At 39.3% G+C, this 19,275-nt stretch overlaps 1 protein-coding gene across 4 annotated transcripts in view; it reads left to right on the top strand.

Moving 5' to 3' along the window:
* PHIP (PHIP subunit of CUL4-Ring ligase complex) overlaps positions 1-19,275 on the top strand; it is a 341,415-nt gene that overhangs the window by 169,604 nt on the left and 152,536 nt on the right. For all 4 annotated transcript variants that reach the window (XM_032794919.1, XM_032794918.2, XM_032794916.2 and 1 more), the window contains one exon: positions 2,888-3,022. In XM_032794919.1, coding sequence (XP_032650810.1) covers positions 2,888-3,022 — 135 coding nt within the window. The remainder of the gene's footprint in view (positions 1-2,887; positions 3,023-19,275) is intronic.

The raw sequence follows: 19,275 nt of genomic DNA, 5'->3' as shown, positions 1-19,275 counted from the left end.
TTACCAGATTCTCTCATGGACCATCTTTTCCAGCTGTCTATCCCCTGAATAGATATGTGGACAGAGCTGGCAACGGGCTGTCCACATATCTTTTCCAACTCTGTCCACATATCTATTCAGGGGATACCATCACATCAGCCACGCCATCAGGGGCTCATTCACCTGCACATCTACAAATGTGATATATGCCATCATTTGGCAGCAATGCCCCCTGCCATGTACATTGGCCAAACTGGACAGTCTCTACGCAAAAGAATAAATGGACACAAATCAGACATCAAGAATTGTAACATTCAAAAACCAGTTGGAGAATGCTTCTGTCTCCCTGGCCACTTGATTACAGACCTAAAAGTTGCAATACTACAACCAAAAAACTTCAGAAACAGACTCCAGCGAGAGACTGCTGAATTGGAATTAGTTTGCAAATTGGACACCACCAAATTAGGTTTGAATAAAGACTGGGAGTGTATGGGCCCTTTCCCCATGCTTATTCCACCCCCACCCCGCCCCACAGTTCCTCACATCTCCTTGTCAAATTGCTGGAAATTGGTCATTCTCATTACCACTACAAACAGTTTATTTTCTCTCCTGCTAATAATTGCTCACCTTAACTGATCACTTTCCTTATAGTGTGTATGGTAGCACCCATTGTTTAATGTTCTCTGTGTGTGTATATATATATTCCTACTGTATTTTCCACTGCGTGCATCCGATGTAGTAGGCTGTAGCCCAGGAAAACTTATACTCACATAAATTTGTTAGCCTCTAAGGTGCCACAAGTACTCCTGTTCTTGTACAGGCTAACACGGCTGCTACTGTGAAACCTATTAAGAAAGTAGTGTATTTATAGTTGTCTTTTAATGCATCCTTGTATCTGAAAATAAGAAGAGGTGAATACCATTGCTAGGTCTCCACTCACCACCAGTAGCTAATATCTAAATACATATATAAAATGCATATGTGTGTGTAGAGACACATTAATAGAGACCATAAGAGCTTGCACAACAACACAAGTTTGCTTTCTCTCACCTAGAATACTTTGGATCTGCTGTCCAAAGAGACTCTTGTACCCATAAGAATGGCCATACTGGGTCAGATGAAAGATCCATCAAGCCCAGTATCCTGTCCTGTGACAGTGGCCAATGGCAGGTGCCCCAAAGAGAATGAACAGACAGGTTATCATCAAGTGATCCATACCCTGTCGCCCAATCCCAGCTTCTGGCAAACAGAGGCTAGGGACACCATTCCTGCCCATCCTGGCTAATAGCCATTGATGGACCTGTCATCCATGAATCTATCTAACTCCCTTTTGAACCCTATTATAGTATTGGCCTTCACAACACCCTCTGGCAAGGAGTTCCAGAGGTTGACAGTGCATTGTGTGAAAAAAATAATTTCTTGTGTTTGTTTTAAACCTGCTACCTATTAATTTCATTTGGTAGCCCCTTGTTCTTGTATTATGAGAGAGAGTAAAACATTTACTTATTTACTTTCTCTATACCACTCATGATTTTATAGACCTCTATCATATCCCCCCTTAGTCGCCTCTTTTCCAAGCTGAAAAGTCCCAGTCTTATTAATCTCTCCTCATACGGAAGCCGTTCTATACTCCTAATAATTTTTGTTGCTCTTTTCTGAACCTTTTCCAATTTCAATAGATATTTTTTTGAGATGGGACAACCACGTCTGCATGTAGTATTCAAGGTGTAGGTGTACTATGGATTTATATAGAGGCAATATGATATTTTGTGTCTTTTCTGTCCCTTTCTTGATGATTCCCAACGTTCTGTTTGCTTTTTTTGGCTGCCACTGCGCATTGAGTGGATGATTTCAGGGAACAATCCACAATGATTCCAGATCTCTTTCTTGAGTGGTAACAGCTAATTTAGATGCCATCATTGTATATGTATAGTTAGGATTGTTTTCCAATCTGCATTACTTTGCATTTGTCAACATTAAATTTCATCTGCCATTTTGTTGCCCAGTCACCCAGTTTTGTGAGATTCTTTGTGAGACCAAGAAATTGAACCTGTGTTTCTTATGCGGTATTTCAGGGCACCATTCTCACAGCCACCAGTTTCCACTTTTTTCCTGCAGTGAAACGTATCTTTTTCAGGTTCTAGACTCCATTTGCCATAAAATAAAAAGTAGTTAGCAGCTGCTCCTCAACCCAAAATTAGAAATACAAAATTGAAACTCAAGATCAAATACCCATATCTTAACACAAATATCATTCCTTATCATGACCTCATCATTCCTTAGGCATGAAAAAATATGCATATATTTAATTAAACTACTTTCCTGTTAAAAAAATGAATTGCAAAGTAAGTTGCTTCTGCATATAATTTGATGCCATTGGTGAAAGGAAATGCTTGGAGCTGTTAAATAGGTTTCTACTTTTAGGGTACTAATTCTTTACATAGCCTAAATTCTTATCCTAATTACTGAACTAGTTCTTTACTATTTTTTTTTGAACAGTTGCACATATAATGTAGAATGAACTCTGCAAAAGGTTAAAATTTCTAAAATATGAGTGAGAGTTTTTAATAATGTTATTTCCATCCGTCTGGGCTTCTAAATTCATTACAAAAATGTTAATGATATATATATAAACTGATAGTTACACATTTCTGTTTAAAATTGCCAGTGGAGAAAGAGGAGCATATAATATAAAGGTCCAACAAAGAGTTACGAAAAGCTGTCCAAGAGAGTTGCCAAAACTGCTGTTGTACATTAGACATTTGTCAGTTTCTTATCATTATATCATTATTCAGATGTGTATGCTGCAGATAGTGTAATAGTGGTAAGTATTTATGTATGTATTTGTGGAACATTCTTCTCTAAACTTACCAAATCTTTTTAAAAAGATATATATTTTTTATTTCAGGGACATGAGGATGAAGTGTTTGTACTTGAGCCTCACCCATTTGATCCTAGAGTTCTCTTCTCTGCTGGCCATGATGGAAACGTCATAGTTTGGGATTTGGCCAGAGGGGTCAAAATTCGATCTTACTTCAACATGGTAATTTTTCTATGGTTATTTGCTATTCCTGCACAACTATAAAGTACACTGCATTTTGGTGTGAGTGTGGAGCCAGGGGAGGAGGGTACAATCCTGGCTCCATTGATGTCAGTGTCCAAACTCCCATGGACTTCAGCGGGGTTGGGATTTCACTCATAACTTTTATATGAAGTTGCTTGAAATGACTATATTAACTGATGATTTTTGTTTGCATATGTCAGCATGGATCCCACTGTATGTATGCATATGCTTATGCCTCATGCACACAAGATCAGAGTTTTTATGAACGCCAGTGTCTGTCGGTGCTGTACATGCAACCTGTGATTCCCAGTGCTCCTATACTGGGGCATAAGAGAATGTCTGTGACCTTCCCTCAGTTCCCTCTCACTACTCATGACAGTGAGATGGAAACTGGGAAGCTTCCAACCCACTAGTTTTTAGCTCCAGCTAAATCTCTCAAAACTTTTCAAAATTCTTCAGAACACATCTGATATGTGACCACCATAGACGTCTTTGACCCATCTGGATTGAGTACTGATGATCAGAACCACCTGTATTCTCTAGCCCCAGTACTGGACTGCCTCAATATGGTAGATTCAAAACCTGTGGGCTTCAAGCCCTACGGGTCCTGTAATGGACGAATTACTTAGTAACATGGACGCAGCAGGTGCCTCTGCTTTTCTATGTAGGAGAGTCCCACATGTTCGGTACTCCTCTCTTTCATCACAAGAACAAGTCGGTCATGTGATGCATGGCTGAAGCTTCCCCTCCTGGGGCAATCTGTGAAGGTCTCCTCAGATCTGGAGGAGATGGGCACCAGAGCACCAACAGCGGACAAACCAACTTAATCCAGTGCCCCATTCAGTAGACCAAGCAACCTCAAAGGTCAGCACAGAGAAGACAGTGCTGAGAAAAGACCTAGCATTGGCAACAGCACAAGTACTCTACCTTTAAAGCATGCTCCACTAGTGCCTTAGCTAACACCAACACCTCTAGTACTGAAGTCCTGCTTTGAGAGGGGCCGCTCTGAACACAGAGGTAGACTCTAGATGGAACTCAGTGTCTTTACAGAAGGACGGATGACATAAAGACGGTGGAGACAAATCTACTAAGCTCCAGATGGTGTCAAGAGCTGCTGAGTAGGAGCAGCCTATTGGACTGAAGAAGACTCTTCAGGCATTGACCCCAGATCTGGCACCAGACCCTGCAACATCAACACCTGTAGCATGTGACAGGCCTCTGGAAGAGGAGAGCTGTCATTGGGATTGAGGTACTTGCTGGTACTAATGCAGTCGCTGGTACCAGGTAATATATTCCACATTGCTGCGATATAGGAGGCCTGTTTCTCCTCTCCATCATCTGAAGTACGTTCTCCCCATGTTTGAGCAGAGAAGCCTCTCTGTGATTTGTGTTCAATGTCACAGAAAGGCTTGCTGCCTCTTTCTCCAGGACCCAGCCGCCATGTCAACACACATAGTATTGGACTGGCAATATCATGCTAGCAAGGCATATCTCTGTGGCAGATGCCATGCCCCTACGGGGCTTACTACGGGTCAGCCATCTCAAGCCTAGGAGCTGGTCTTCACACTTGAGAAAAATGAAGAGACCCCTTTCTATATCAGCTTCGCTGGCCAGACCATATACACCAGACAGGAAAGACCAGCATAAAGATCAGACCTAGGGGCCAAGCAACACCAGCATCCTGCTTTGCCACCAAAAGACCTCTCACTGTCCTTGCTTGGCAAAGTAGTATCTTTGGCACCAACAGCAGCACTGTTGGTGCCAAATTCTCATAAGAGCTCCTTATGAGAATTTCAGAGATGGAAATATCAATAGTATCGGAGACATCTCATCATTTATTAGTTATTTTGACAATTGCTGTTCCAGGCAAAATCACTCTTCTCACAAATGAGGGACTGCTCAACCCAGCTAAAGCCTTGCGGCACTGGCCACTATGCCACACTTATTATTAATTACTATTACCGTAGTGCCTAGGAGCCCTGATCATGGACCAGTAGATTTCATGGCAAAGGAGAGTTTTAAAGAGGGTTTTGAAGGAGGCTCATGAGTTTTGTTGATATTTATGGGGAATTTTCCCCAGATGTGAGGTGCAGCATGGGGGAAAATGGAAGCTGCTTGTTTGATTCTTTAATGAGTGGGCGATTGGAAGTTGGCATTACTAGCCAAATGTGGGATTCGATATCTTAATAGTGAATGAGAGATGGGTTCAGGATAGCCTGCGGAGGGCCTTGAAAATAAAGAAAAATTTGATGCAGTAGAGAGGGAGGAACCACCAGAGGTATGCAAAGAGGGGTTAACATGGTCAAAGCTACCAGCTAGGAAAATGATCTTTGCAGTGGCATTCTGAATGCCTATGATAAGGACAAGATTGCATTTGTCAGGGTCAGAGAGAAAGATGTTGCAATAATCAAAATGTGAGATGATGAGAGCCTAAACAAAAGTTTTTTAGCTTTGTAGATGGACAGGACATGCCCTTTCTTAGACATCTTATGCAGAAAGAATCTGCAAGATAAGAGGCATAACCTGCATGTGACGACCTGGAGAGAGGTCAAAGTAGGCTATAGATCTGAATGACAGGCAGAATGATTATCCACAGTGAGTGAAAAAAGAGGTAGTGGGAGGGCTTGCATTGGTCTTCAGAAGATGTGATGGAGATTCCCATACCTTAGCCATTCCTTTTAGGTGACAAATCTGAGGAACTGTACCAGATTGAGGTGTCAGCGGAGAAGGATTTGTAACAAATAGATACATTAAACAGTAGTTAGTCACCAGGACCAGATGGTATTCACCTAGAAATTCTGAAGGAACTAAGATATGAAATTGCGGAACTACTAAGTGTGGCACGTAACCTATTGGTTAAATCGGCGTCTGTACCAGATGACTGGAGGATAACTAATTAAACCAATTTTTAAAAAAGGCTCCAGAGGTGATCCTTGCGATTACAGGCCAGTAAGGCTAACTTCAGTACCCGGCAAATTAATTGAAATTACAGTAACTATAGTAAAGAACAGAATTATCAGACATATAAATTAACATGATTTGTTGGGGAAGAGTCAACATGGCTTTGTAAAGGGAAATTGTGCCTGACCAATCTATTAGAATTCTTTAAGGGGGAAAACAAGCTCGTGGAAAAGGGTTATCCAATGCATATAGTGTACTTGGACTTTCAGAAAGCCTTTGACAAGGTCTCTCACCAAATGCTCTTAAGCAGTGTAAACTGTCATGGGATAAGAGGGAAGGTCCTCTCGTGGATCAGTAACTGGATAAAGACAGGAAACAAAGGTTCGGAATATATGTTTAGTTTTTGGAATGGAGAGAGGTAAATAGTAGAGTTAACCAGGGATATGTAATGGGACCAGTGCTGTTCAACATATTCATAAATAATCTGGAAAAATCTGAGATGAAAAAGTTTGCAGATGATAAAAAATTACTCAGGATAGTTAAATCCAAAGATGACCGTGAAGAATTACAAAGAGATCTCACAAAACTGGATGACTGGGCAACAAAATGGCAAATGAAATTCAGTGTTGATAAATGCAAAGTATTGCACGTTGGAAAACATAATCCCAGCTTTACATACAAAATGATGGTGTCCAAATTAGTTATTACCACACAAGAAAGAGATTTTTGAGTCATCATGGATAGTTTTCTGAAACCAATCAGTCAGTATATGCAGCAGCAGGCAAAAGACTAACAGTGTTAGGAACCATTAGGAAAGGGATAGATAATAAGACAGAAAATATCATAATACTAATGTATAAATCCATGGTACGCCCACACTTTGAATACTGCATGCAGATATGGTCGCCCCATCTCAAAAAAAGATGTATTGGAATTGGAAAAGGTTCTGAAAAGGGCAAAAAAAACATTAGGGGTATGTAATGGCTTCCTTATGAAAAGAGATTAATAAGGCTGGGACTTCAGGTTGGAAAGGAGGCAACTAAGGGGGGGGGATATGATTGAGATCTATAAAATCATGACTGATGTGGACAAAGTAAATAAGGAAGTATTATTTACTCCTTCTCATAACATGAGAACTAGGGGGTCACCAAATAAAATTAATAGACAGCAGGTTTAAAAAAAACATAGGGAAGTACTTCACACAATACAGTTGTCCTGTGGAACTCATTGCCAGGGGATGTCGTGAAGGCCAAAACTACAACTGGGTACAAAAAAGAATTAGGTAAGTTCATAGAGGATAGATCCACCAATGGCTATTAGCCACGATAGTCAGGGATACAGTGTCATGTTATGGGTGTCCCTAAGCTTCTGACTGCCAGAAACTGGGACTGGATGATGGGGTGGATTACTCAAAAATTGCCCTATTCTATTAATTTCCTCTGGAAATACCTGGCCCCGTCAACTGTTCGGAAGAAAGGATACTGGGCTAGATGGATCATTGGTCTGACCCAGTATGGCCATTCTTATGTTGGGGTCATCATTAAGAGCTCTGTCTTAGCTGTGTTAAACTTGATTTGAGCCACAATGAGAAGTTGGAGAAAAACAGGCTGAGATTTTAATTTGGACAGGAGGAGACAGATCAGAAGTAGAAAGGTAGATCTGCAGGTTTTCAGCATAGAGATGATATTTGTGGATGAAATTACCCAGAGATAAGGTGTAGAGGCAGACGAGAAGAGGACTGAGGAGTAAGCTCAGTGGAACTCCCACAGAAAGTTGGAGGAGGGATGAAGTGGATTCTCAGGACACACTGAAGAAGTGATTAGAGAGACAGGAGAAGAACCAGGAGTGAATAGTCACAGAAGACAAGATTTAAAGAAGAAAAGCATAGACAACTGTGTTGACGGAGGCTGACAGATCAAGAAAATGAGGATGGAGTTACTGGTTCTGAGCTTCGGTTAAGCAGGGGAGATTATTAGAAACTTTGGCGAGGGTGGTTTGGGTGGAGTGCAAAGGACAGAAGTACTAGAGAGGGTCTAGGTTGATACTGGAACTCCAAATAGTGATTGTAGACATCATGTTCAAAGGAAGGAGAGAGGTGGGAAAGTAGTGGAGTAGTAAATAGTGTCAAATGTGGGTATTTTAAGATGGGAGAGACTAAAACATGTTTTTTTTTGTGAGGGGAAAGAGCCAGAAGAGAGTGTAAGAGGTTAGGGAGAAGAATACGGGATGGGATGAGAGTGGATCCAATTAAGATCAGGAGATGGGTTGGGATGAGAGCACTGGAGCAATTGAAAAGGTTAGATGAGAAGAGTAGCTGAGACACTTCTGCATTTGTGACAGGGGAAAAGGCAGAGAGAGTTGCTGGTGGGAAGGGGAAAGGTCACATTGTATTGTGTCACTTTTTTCTTGGAAGAAATCTGTGAGCTCCTGTACGGAAAGAGAAGCGGGAAAAGGGGAGATTTGAGGAGTGAGTCAGTAATAAGGCAAGAAGTAATCAGTGCTGATGGACTGGAAGTCATGGAAAGTCTGAGTGATGGGTGAAGGAGGTGTTGATGGGTAATGTTGAAGGGAATTAGGTGATGGTCAGAGAGGGGGATTTCAGCAACAGCGGTCAGAGAGATCACAGAGCTTGGTGGAGATGAAATTGAATGGGCCTTCTCATAAGTGGAAGAGTTGAACCAGGGCTGCAGGTTGAGTGAAGAGGTATGAGTGAGGAAACGAGCAGTGAAGGGGTTGCATGGCTCATCAGCATGAAAGTTGAACTCACTGGTGATGAGAATGGGAGTTTATGAAGTGAGGAAGAGAGAGCCAGGAGTCAAAATCAAAGAGAGGCAGAAACAGGTAGAGAAGCAGTATTAAGTCCCTCAAACAGGATTGGAGTACTTTTCATGTACCACAGTTTGGGCTCCTTACTTGTGATGGCAGTACAGAAAAAAATTAAATCCAGTGAGAGTAGCTCTAAAGGCAATGATCCCAAAGGGCTAAAACTATTTGGGAAAAATGTTTACTCCTCTGCCTCCTTACAACTGTGAGTGGTATATTGCCATACTACTGACCAAGTATGATTTTTTAACCTGGGACAGGGTGACTCCCTTTCTATTGAAACTCCCACATAACTGCTTCTTGCCAGACATCACCTGCAGTCCTTACTGACCATGGCTGAGGACAGTGTACTCCCTGTCCAAGCATTATGTGGCCAAGTCACGGTCCTGCCCCAGGACCTGCAAAAGCTCAGTGGCTGGACCAGGAGAATACAAGACCACTTTCTTGCTCCTCTCCCCATTGGTGATGCTCATCGCAGATGCCTTAGGGACAGATTGGGACTGCCCACCTGAACCATTTGTAGATGCAGACAATCTGGTTCCAGGATGATCTGAAACTGCATATGAACATCTTGGGGCTCAGGGCCATCTGGGAGTCCTTCTCATAACATGAGTCCTGACTTGTATAGCATAAATGCCCGTCCTGCAGGACTCCACAATGCAGATCTATAAGTGCACAGTGCACTATATAAACAAGCAAGGACGTGCTTGGTCATCCTCTCTGTCAGGAAACCATCAAAGCTGTGGACCTGATGTCATCACCATGGGGTAACTCCACTGTCTCTACACCGTCTAGGAACCAGCAACAACCTGACAAACTTCTTAAGCAAGTGCATTGTAACCACCCACAAGTGGTGCTGCAGACATCTGTCATGGAGCTGATATTTTGCTAGTGGGGGACTCTCCCAATAGATCTGTTTGCTACAGAGGACAACACCAAGTTCCTGAACTTTTCTCCAGTGGGGGTGTGTGTATGTGTGTGTATCTGAGTTCCTTTCCAGACTCCTTCCTGCTGCAGTGGTCTCCAGGCCTCCTATATGCCTTTCTTCTGATTCTCCTGCTCCCTGGAGTGATCTCCAAAATCAGATGGGACAAGGCCACATTGACAAAACTCCCTACTAGTTGAGACATTTCTGATTCTGAGACCTATTGCACATGTCCATTCAATCTCCCATCCATCTCCTGCTGTGGTTGGACTTAATATCTTGGTCAGATATTGCAGCCAGACTCAGACATTGCACTTAACAGCTTGAATGGTGGATGGCTGAAAGCTACTGTCGGAAAATGTTCTCAACAGATTTAAGAAATCTTCATTCAAAACAGGAAACTGTCTCCGAGGATGATCTAGCTGTTCCTCCAAATGGAAATGGCTCTCCTTATGGGCAATCCAGCATTATGGGTTGGCTCTTAGTTCTCTCAAGATTTACCTTGCAGCTATTTCAGTGAGCTAGGCTCCACTAGAGTCATATTTGGTCTTTTCACATCCGATGGTGTCCAGATTCCTCAATGGCCTCTGTAAAGCTACAGCCTGGAGCCAACACACTTACGTTAGTTAAACATTACACCTTTGACATGGCAGTTGGTTTAGGAGAGTTTGTGTGCCAAGTTTGGGGGAGTTGTACTTTTAATCTCTTCTGCTCAGATAGCTGATGCTCCTCTTTCCCACTCTCCAGAACGGACGCTGCTTGATAGTCATCTGGAATGAGATCAGCGCTGACACATACTTGAAAAAAGAACTTTTACCCTCCAGTAATTGAAGTTCTTTGACATGTGGTAATCAGTGTGGATCCCACCACTCACCCTCTCATTCCTGCTTTTTGGCATCCTTAGCTACCAAGGGCTTTGAATTGTGAGGAAACTGATAGAGGATCACAGCTGCCATCCCTTTTATGTCATCATAGAGGGGCAAGAGGAAGCACAAAGTGCCTGGGCAGCCCTGACAGATTCAGAAGACGCTGATCTTGCATGCGTGAGGTGCCTATGCATCTATAGTAGGATCCACACTGACAACAATATTTCGAAGAACCTCAGTTACTGTAGAGTAAGTAACTTCTTTAATTTTCTAGGGCCTATGAAAATACATACATAAGTATCCAAGAAATTGTTTGTAACCACTTTCTGTGGTTTCAGAGTAGCAGCCGTGTTAGTCTGTATCCACAAAAAGAACAGGAGTACTTGTGGCACCTCATGCTGAAATAAATCTGTTAGTCTCTAAGGTGCCACAAGTACTCCTGTTATTTCTGTGGTTTATAATTTGAGTAAACAGTGATTGTATCCACTATTTGGGCAATCTCCCAGCGAACTGCATATGTCCTAAATAGAGCAATTAGGCTAGCTTCTGATGATGAAACCTTGAAGATGAACGTGAGCTAGTGTTGTATCAAGAAGAGGGACACGCTTTTGATATTTTGTGCATACGCTGAAAGAGGTTAAACCCTCTTACTTAAGGGTATGGCTAGTCTGATAGATAAAAAGAAAACAAATCTATGATCATTAGATCTCTCGGTAAATTCCTTATGTATGCAGTTGCAGATGAAGTCAAACAAAACTACAAAAGTTACATTGATGTAACTGAGGTCCAATTGTAAATGGTGATAAGTTAAATTTATGCTTCTTACAGTAAGATTAAAATTCAGCCCTATTGCACATTCTGTATTCTATAATATGATTTTATTTCTTATAAGACTTAGGAAAAAATATATAAATAAGCATTGTTTCATAGGACACATTGCATAAATCAAATAATGCTGCATGTTTGGTTCTATATATCAAAAGGCAAATATCAGTCCTGTATTTTTTAAGTCTAAGTTTAATGGCATAAACATTAATATATTTGTAGATTAATTTATAAAGAAAAGTAATAGAAAATACAAAATGCTTGTAACATGACTGAGTTAATTTTACTCTGTACATCTTAATGTTTTCATCCTTGCATTTAAGTGTTATAAGGGCCCAATCCTGTAAATGAGATTCGTACTGACTCAGACCTCTCCATCCTCATGGAGCCCCATTGGCTTCTTCTGTACTTTGCATTAAATTGCAAGATCAAGTCCTGCAATTGCTATTAAAGTTACATGAATGTAACTTTCAATTCTAGTTTTCTGGTTTATTCTGAGGAAAAAAGAAAATCTGGAGCTCTTGGTCCCGAGGAACTTCAAAAGTCTTTACATTTGAGCTGTTAAACTTGCAGAATTTACAAACATAGTTGCCTTTGCTAGTGATGCTTGTGAGCATCTTATTTTTGCCTTTCAGTGATTATAAATGCTAGAACAAGGAATTTGCTGCAGAAATTGTAACCTCCTCATACAGGAATCCAACTTTGCAGGAGCATAAAGATTTCCATAGAAAATCTTTATGTGCTGAAATATGTCTGTTAGTGTTGTCACTATTGGCATCAACATATGTTGTTACTGCTTTTGCACAGTACTGAGTGTTTAATCACTTCATTTCTACTATCTTTCCAAATACTGCAAAGAGGCTAATACTAATTGTAGACTGGCATCTTTTTAACTGCGGGCTCAATTTTGATGCAGCAATATTTGTTTAGCTGAAATGTAAAATTAAACTAACACAGCTGTATTAAAGATTTTTGACTCCTAAACATAACTGAAAATCAGTCAGAAAATTAAAGGAAATAAAAAGTGGCAGTAGTTTATTCACACAACGTTTAGCCACACATGATAGCTAAAATACCCTCTTTCCCCAGTCACTGTTCTTCTTTTACAAGAGAGGACTGCAGTATTTTATAATATATTCCAAATCTCCTTTTTAAAGTTATATTCTAATGACAGTAACTATATTTCATGCAGGTAAAGTTAGGACACTCAAATAAAAGGTTTAGACAAATGTTACTGTATTGCTGTGGTAGTGCTATCTGGATATTCCTTAAGTACCATGTGAGAGTAAAGGAAAGATTTACTGCAGTAGGAGGCCCCTGTAACGATGCTGGTTCTGGCGGAACTCAACTGAGAGTTTCAGTTCAGGACAAATGGCTTAAAACAGGGCAGTCAGAGCCCAAGGCTGGGGTTTTTCCACCTCTAAGGCAAACCAAACCAGCCAGACCAAGAGGACTTTGGTTTCACCCTCACTGGCTAACCACAAGTCACATAACCAATTCCCGTAGACACTCCGGTTTCCCAGTATCACCACTGGTGCCATTCATCATGGGGACAAATGGTTATGAAAACCAATACCCCTGTAAAAGAAAAAAGAGGTTCTCCTGATCCTGAAGGACCAAGCCCCAGACCCAGGTCAATATACAAATCACATCTTACCCACAAATCATACTGTTGCCAATCCTTTGGAACCTAAAATCTAAAGATTTATTCATAAAAGGAAAAAAGATACAGATGAGAGCTAGAATTGGTTAAATGGAATCAATTACATATAGTAATGGCAAAGTTCTTAGTTCAGACTTGCAGCGGGGATAGAATAAACTGCAGGTTCAAATCAAGTCTCTGGAATACATCCCCAGCTGGGATAGGTCATCAGTCCTTTGTGTAGAGCTTCAGTTTGTAGCAAAGTCCCTCCAGAGCTAAGAAGCAGGATAGAAGATGATGGAGATGAGGCATCAGCCTTTTATAGTCTTTTCCAGGTATAAGAACACCTCTTTGTTCTTACTGTGGAAAATTACAGCAAAATGGAGTCTGGAGTATCATGGGCAAGTTACTGCAAACTTTGCTGAGTTACAAGGCATATCTGCTTTCTCTCAATGGGTCAGTTGTATAGCTGATGGTCCTTAATGGGCCATCAAGCAGGCTAGGCAGAGCTAACACCAACTTGTCTGGGATGTCTCCCATAAGTATAGCATAAGTTTGAAATACAGACAGTATAGAGCCAACATTCATAACTTCAACTACAAAATTGATACACACATATAGACAGCATAATCATAACCAGCAAACCATAACCTTGTCTTAGACACCTCATTTGACCCCCTTTATACAAGATTTGGTGCCACTACAGGACTTTGATTGCCACCGTGTTCTATATAGTCCCAGTTCAAATCAATAACATGACAGCCCCTCTTCTGGAAAAGGTAAAAGGTTCCTCAGCATGCATTTTCACTCTTCTGTGAGAATAGAGTCTGAGCGCATAATGAATAGTTCCTTCTAAAGTACAGATTAAGTAAAGGCAGTGAAAGGGTCTGGTGTAGTGAAGAGGGCAGTGATATTGACTCCAACTTATTTCCTTTCCAAAATGCTAATGGACAGAGTATTTGTTATAATATGTCTGTGGAGTAAAAAATATAATTAAATTTTTGTTATGTAATTGACAGAAATTGGTTGTGCAGATACTTATTTTAATTTATCTTCTTTCATGGGTGGCCTTCAAAAAGGTTAGACTTCCGCTTTTATGAATGTGGCGTAGTAAAGAAAAATTATTAATTCTTTTGGTTCTTAGTTTGCTTTTTCCAGGATAAATTCTGTTACCAGACTCAAAAGTGGTGAAATACGTTCCATGCCCAGGAGAAGCAAATAAAAAAAACAGATCTGACACTGTTTTGAGGGGCGTTTTTAATAAAATGAGTACATATTAAAGTGAGACTGGAGAACACTGATTGGATGGCAAGCAGATATTAATGTTCTCTGGAAAACTGCTCCATTCTAGATTTGTTTTATGCCTCTCTCTAGTTCAGGCAAATATTGTCAACTGTGTTGACATCTTAAACCAATAAGGCTTGACTTTTCAGAAAAATAGGTGCCAACAGCAGATAATTCAGTGATATGTATTTTAAAAATGAATGAATATTTTAATCAAAGATTTTAATTTAAAATACAGCTGACAGTTTATGGATGGTGGGAAATGCATATCACCACAAGAATTTTCAAAAGATGTGCTGAATAAAATAAATACAGCTTTCTTTTCAATTTTGATTTTTATTCATTATATGAAAGTTAGTGTGGAAAAACATTTTAAGCCAGCTGTTTAATTAGCTGAATGCTTGCTAGTTTTTGTAAACACATTAATGCGAAGTACTACTTTACATCTAATTCCATAGAAAAATGATATTAAATTAATGTCAAGGTTCCCAGGCCAAACAGTCAAAGTCAAAATGCAGGCTAAGATTTTCAAAGGTGGGTGTGCAAAATTTGGTTCCTATATTCATATTTAGGCCATTACACATGTGACATTATTCTTGAAGGTGTTGGACTCTTGAAGTCAATGTAATTGCCCAGTACGCAGCATTTTTGAAAATCAGGCCAAATATGTAAGTATTTAAAGCTGGCTTTAGGAGCCTAACTTTAGTCATACATTTTTTAAAATGTTACTTAGAATAGTGAAGAGTGAACACAAAACCTTCAGTATTTCCCATATATATTATCATTATGATAGCCTTTGTGTGCTCACATGCTATTTATAAAATAAAAATATATTATGCCTTTTTCTACAACCTTACACATGTAGCATCATTTTAGAGATTTATGCCATCTCCATGAAAGTATTTATAAAAGTAAATAGAGCATAAGTAATCTATTTTAGGGAAAATGCAATAACATATGGAATTATGGACTGGTATGTGTGTAATGTTAGTTTGTTTGAAATAAAAATAGATATCACTTAATATAAAATTATTTCAATAAATATTCTAGGATCTGTTGTACCTTAATACATCTTGCTATAATAAACAATTGGTATGTAAGACAGTTTAAATATTTAGTATCTGGAAACAAGTTTTTATTTGCTAATAGAAAGTTTTAAATTTATCTGTACTTCAGTGAGAAGTATATGGATCAAATCAGCGGTGAACAAAGCTAAACTTTTGTACTCAAATTTGTACATGAATTTAAAAATTTGAAGAAATTATATACAATATTTTGAGAAGGTGGTATTTTATATTTAAAACAAGTTCAGACTGTCACATTAGCCACACTCCAGTGATCAAAGGGACACTGTCAATATAATACATAGTGTGTGAGAAAAAAACAAGAAATGATGAAAATACTACTCCTGTTTCTGGGAATCCCTATGAATTTTTGAAGGTCTAAAATCTTTGTGTAGTTTTTATTAAGGGCATTTATCTCCCCTTTTGTTCAGTTAAAAATACACATAATCAGGAGTATGATGAGGTTTTCTATAGCGGGAAAAAATGCCTGTGTACAAAAAGAAAACAAACTGGAAAAAATACATGATCAGTTATGTACTATAATTCTAACAATAGGATGGAAAAATTCCAGACAGCGTGATTGTTAACAGTGCCCTTTTATACATTTTTTTAAATGTTTTTTTAAATTAATAAAATCCTTTCTGTTTCATAGGAGGTCCCTTTGGTCTTGTATTTTGAATGGAGGTAATTAGGAGTGCTCAACTTAAATATCTCTGTTTAGTGCCCCTAAATGCATGCACAAGCACCTAGAGGAAATGTGCACTTTATCAGGCGTCATTTACTTTCACAGGTTGTTTGATTTTAATGCAGTTTTACATTTCCGTTTGTATCATTCTCCATGTCCTTGACTCCTCTTCCCCCTTTTTTTTTTAATTTAGAGTCAGATAAATTTTTTGCACACACACCCCTATATAAGGTTAAGAATTTAAACAGTGAAGAAATTCAAACATTTTCTCAAAACTTCGTGATCTTGGTTGAACACGTTAGATATATATTTGACATTAACAGCATAAACAGCAACTGGAAATATATAAAATGTGGCCAAACTAAGGATCTTATGAAAAACTTTAATGCTTGAATTTGGCCTTCTTGATCTCTGCATGGTAGTTACATTTCAGAAAAATTTTCAGTTACATTTGCAGGTGTTGTCCCCGATCATGCAACTGGAACTACATGGGTGGGCCCCTGCTCCCACAGAGAACCCCCATGAAGTCAGTGGGGCTCTACACAGGAGTAAGGTTCTACCTGCACTGATGCAGTTGCAGAATCAGGGTTTCTGGATGGATCTTTTCTCCCTCTTCCTTTTTCTTGTTACACCATTCAAAACAAAAGATTGAGAATTGACTTGAAGATATTCTCCTTTATGGAACATGATAAAAGTGGTTCTACTAAAGCTGGTTCTGCTGGGTCATTTTCTCGTGGATGAATTCCAATGAAAAAGAAATACTTTGTTTAAAAATGATAATTTAAGTATTTAAGAATTGTCTGACCATTATTTTGCTTAGAAGAATCTACTTTGTCTACTAACATCCACTAATTCAAATTAAATGGGTTTCTTCCTGGAAGTTGTCAATCAAGCAGAGGCTGCCAGTTGTACTTGAGAATTTCTTCACTCTCGTTCTCCATTAAGGAATCTGTTGTGGTTTCCAATCTTTCCTTATCCTTAGCAGCAACCGGACACTGCTGTATCACTGTACAGAAAATAGAGAGAGGTAAAGAGCACAGATGCATCCTTTCATCCTCTTATAATATTGTGTTGCTCTGTCTATCTTCAGAATATGTCATCCATAAAACTGGAGGTATACCAAGCAGCTTTGCCTTTTTTTTTTTGCAAAAACTCTGTTCTTTTAACAATCGTCTCAACATGACTACCAGACTTTTAATGTTGCACTCTAGTATATCCAGTGTAATCTGATAAATTCTGCAGTTTCTCCAGCATCATCGCTCCTATTCAATGCCGTTTGTTAATTAGGCATAGGGATTAGAGTCCTTTTAAGAAGAAAGGTTGCAAAAAATCAGAATCCATTTGGGACAGCTCAGGGAGATTCTGTATGCTTCTTATTTATGTCTTATCTGAAGTGGTTCCTGTGGACCAAGCTTTGTGGGATCTTATGCCAGTTGTTATCTGGATACTTGGATTTATACTGGGACTTTAGAAAGCAAGGTTTTCTTTCCTTCTCATGTTGGAGTAACTTTTGTGGTAGATGCACAGTAACTAAATTTTTCCTGGATTCTGCAGTCTAGGATCACACTGGGCAGTTGTGACTTTGGATGCAGGTTTTGAAGTGCAGAATGACTCAAAGAAAAACTGTATTTTTCATCAGTCCAGAGCGGAATGGTCCTACTTATCATGGTTTTAAGTTTCAAGAAGTTTCTCCTCAATCCACTGTGTAAGTGGATAAAGACAGACATACCTTTGTTCCTTATAGAAACAGACAAGGGATCATGATGAGCAAGACTCTTCTAATGGCAGCCATAATAGTGCTTAGCTGGCTCAAGATAAAGCTAATGCTGTGCTTGAAAAACTTAATATTAACTAAAGTGACTAGCTGAGAAGATGTGCCACATCGTCAAAAAATAGTATTTGAATATCTTGCCATTAAAACATCACATCCAAGCCTGAGGTCTCTCCTCTGTGGATCTGTTAATCTCTGAGAAGAACTGCAGCTTTCCTAAATATTACAGATGATATCCAGGCTAGCAAGCAAAAGCTTATTTTCAGTCATGTTTTCCTTCCCCATTTCTTTCATCTCTTTTTCCTTCACTTCAGCTTTTGTTAGGATGGTAGCAAACAGTACAAACAAGACTGTAGTAACGTACAAATGGCCCAGGAAATCGCATTTAATTGGTGCAATCAGATTAAGTGATGGTTCTTATAAACCTCCAAACTCAGTTCACCAAACCTGACTTAGATGCAGGTTAGTCACAATAATGCAGAAAGCAGAGTATTATATTTTCTTTGTGGGGGCAGGGAGAGGCTTATAAACAGCGCATTCTGAATAAATTATGCCAGCCAAAGACCGTCCTGGAAACTCATTCAAGACCAACCTGGCCACATCTAGAGACTAAGTACTGGTACATACTCATCACTAGAGAAGCTGAGCATCTACAAGATAGGATCAGTGTTCTTTTTGTGGTACATGCAGAAAAGAATGTGTTCAGCGATTATATTCTATTCTATAACTTTTGTAGGAGTTTCTTGAGAAGAATCCATCCAAACTATCTTTCCTATTAGAGTGGAAAACCTTAATATAAGATTTCCTCTGAATTTCACCAGAGCCAGGAAATAATTCTGCCCAGTTATTGCCTTTCTCCAACAAGAAAAAATCTTAAATGTGTTTAGGCTGTAATGGGACCCTGGAGTTGTATTTAAGGAGGACTCTGAAAGGCTTATTTCTGTGCAGAAGTTACCTGCCTACTTTACCAGAATCATGACTTCCTCATTGAACAAAAAGGTGAGCCGCCTCAAAAAAAATCAGTAGAGCTGACTGCTTTGTTGCATCTACACGTTCACTAAAATTAATTCTCCCTTCCTCAGCCAATTTGATGTTAGGGTGGCTCTCTTGAAGGACTAATCTGTTTTTTATTTTCTGTCTTTTCTGTAGGATACTTCTATTAAGAACCCTTTCATTATGGAATAGCAAATGACAAAAACAGAGAACATAATAATATCATTGTTTTCTGTGTTCAATTTTACTCATCCAGAAACTTGCCTCACTTTTATTTGAAACCTCTGTAATGAGAGGGAGTATAAGCTAATGATTTAAAGTGACTGGAAGTAAAGAAGAGGTTTTGCCACTGATATATGCAATCCTATACCTCAGCTTCCTCATTGGTAATATGGATATATTAGTGCCTACCTAATAGGAATTTTGAGGCTTAATTCAGTAATGTTTGTAAAA

This window comes from Chelonoidis abingdonii, chromosome 3 (genome assembly GCF_003597395.2).
Source record: "Chelonoidis abingdonii isolate Lonesome George chromosome 3, CheloAbing_2.0, whole genome shotgun sequence".
Classification (NCBI taxonomy): domain Eukaryota; kingdom Metazoa; phylum Chordata; order Testudines; family Testudinidae; genus Chelonoidis; species Chelonoidis abingdonii.
The sequence above is the reverse complement of the archived record's forward strand: the minus strand, read 5'-3'. Positions and strand labels throughout refer to the sequence as shown.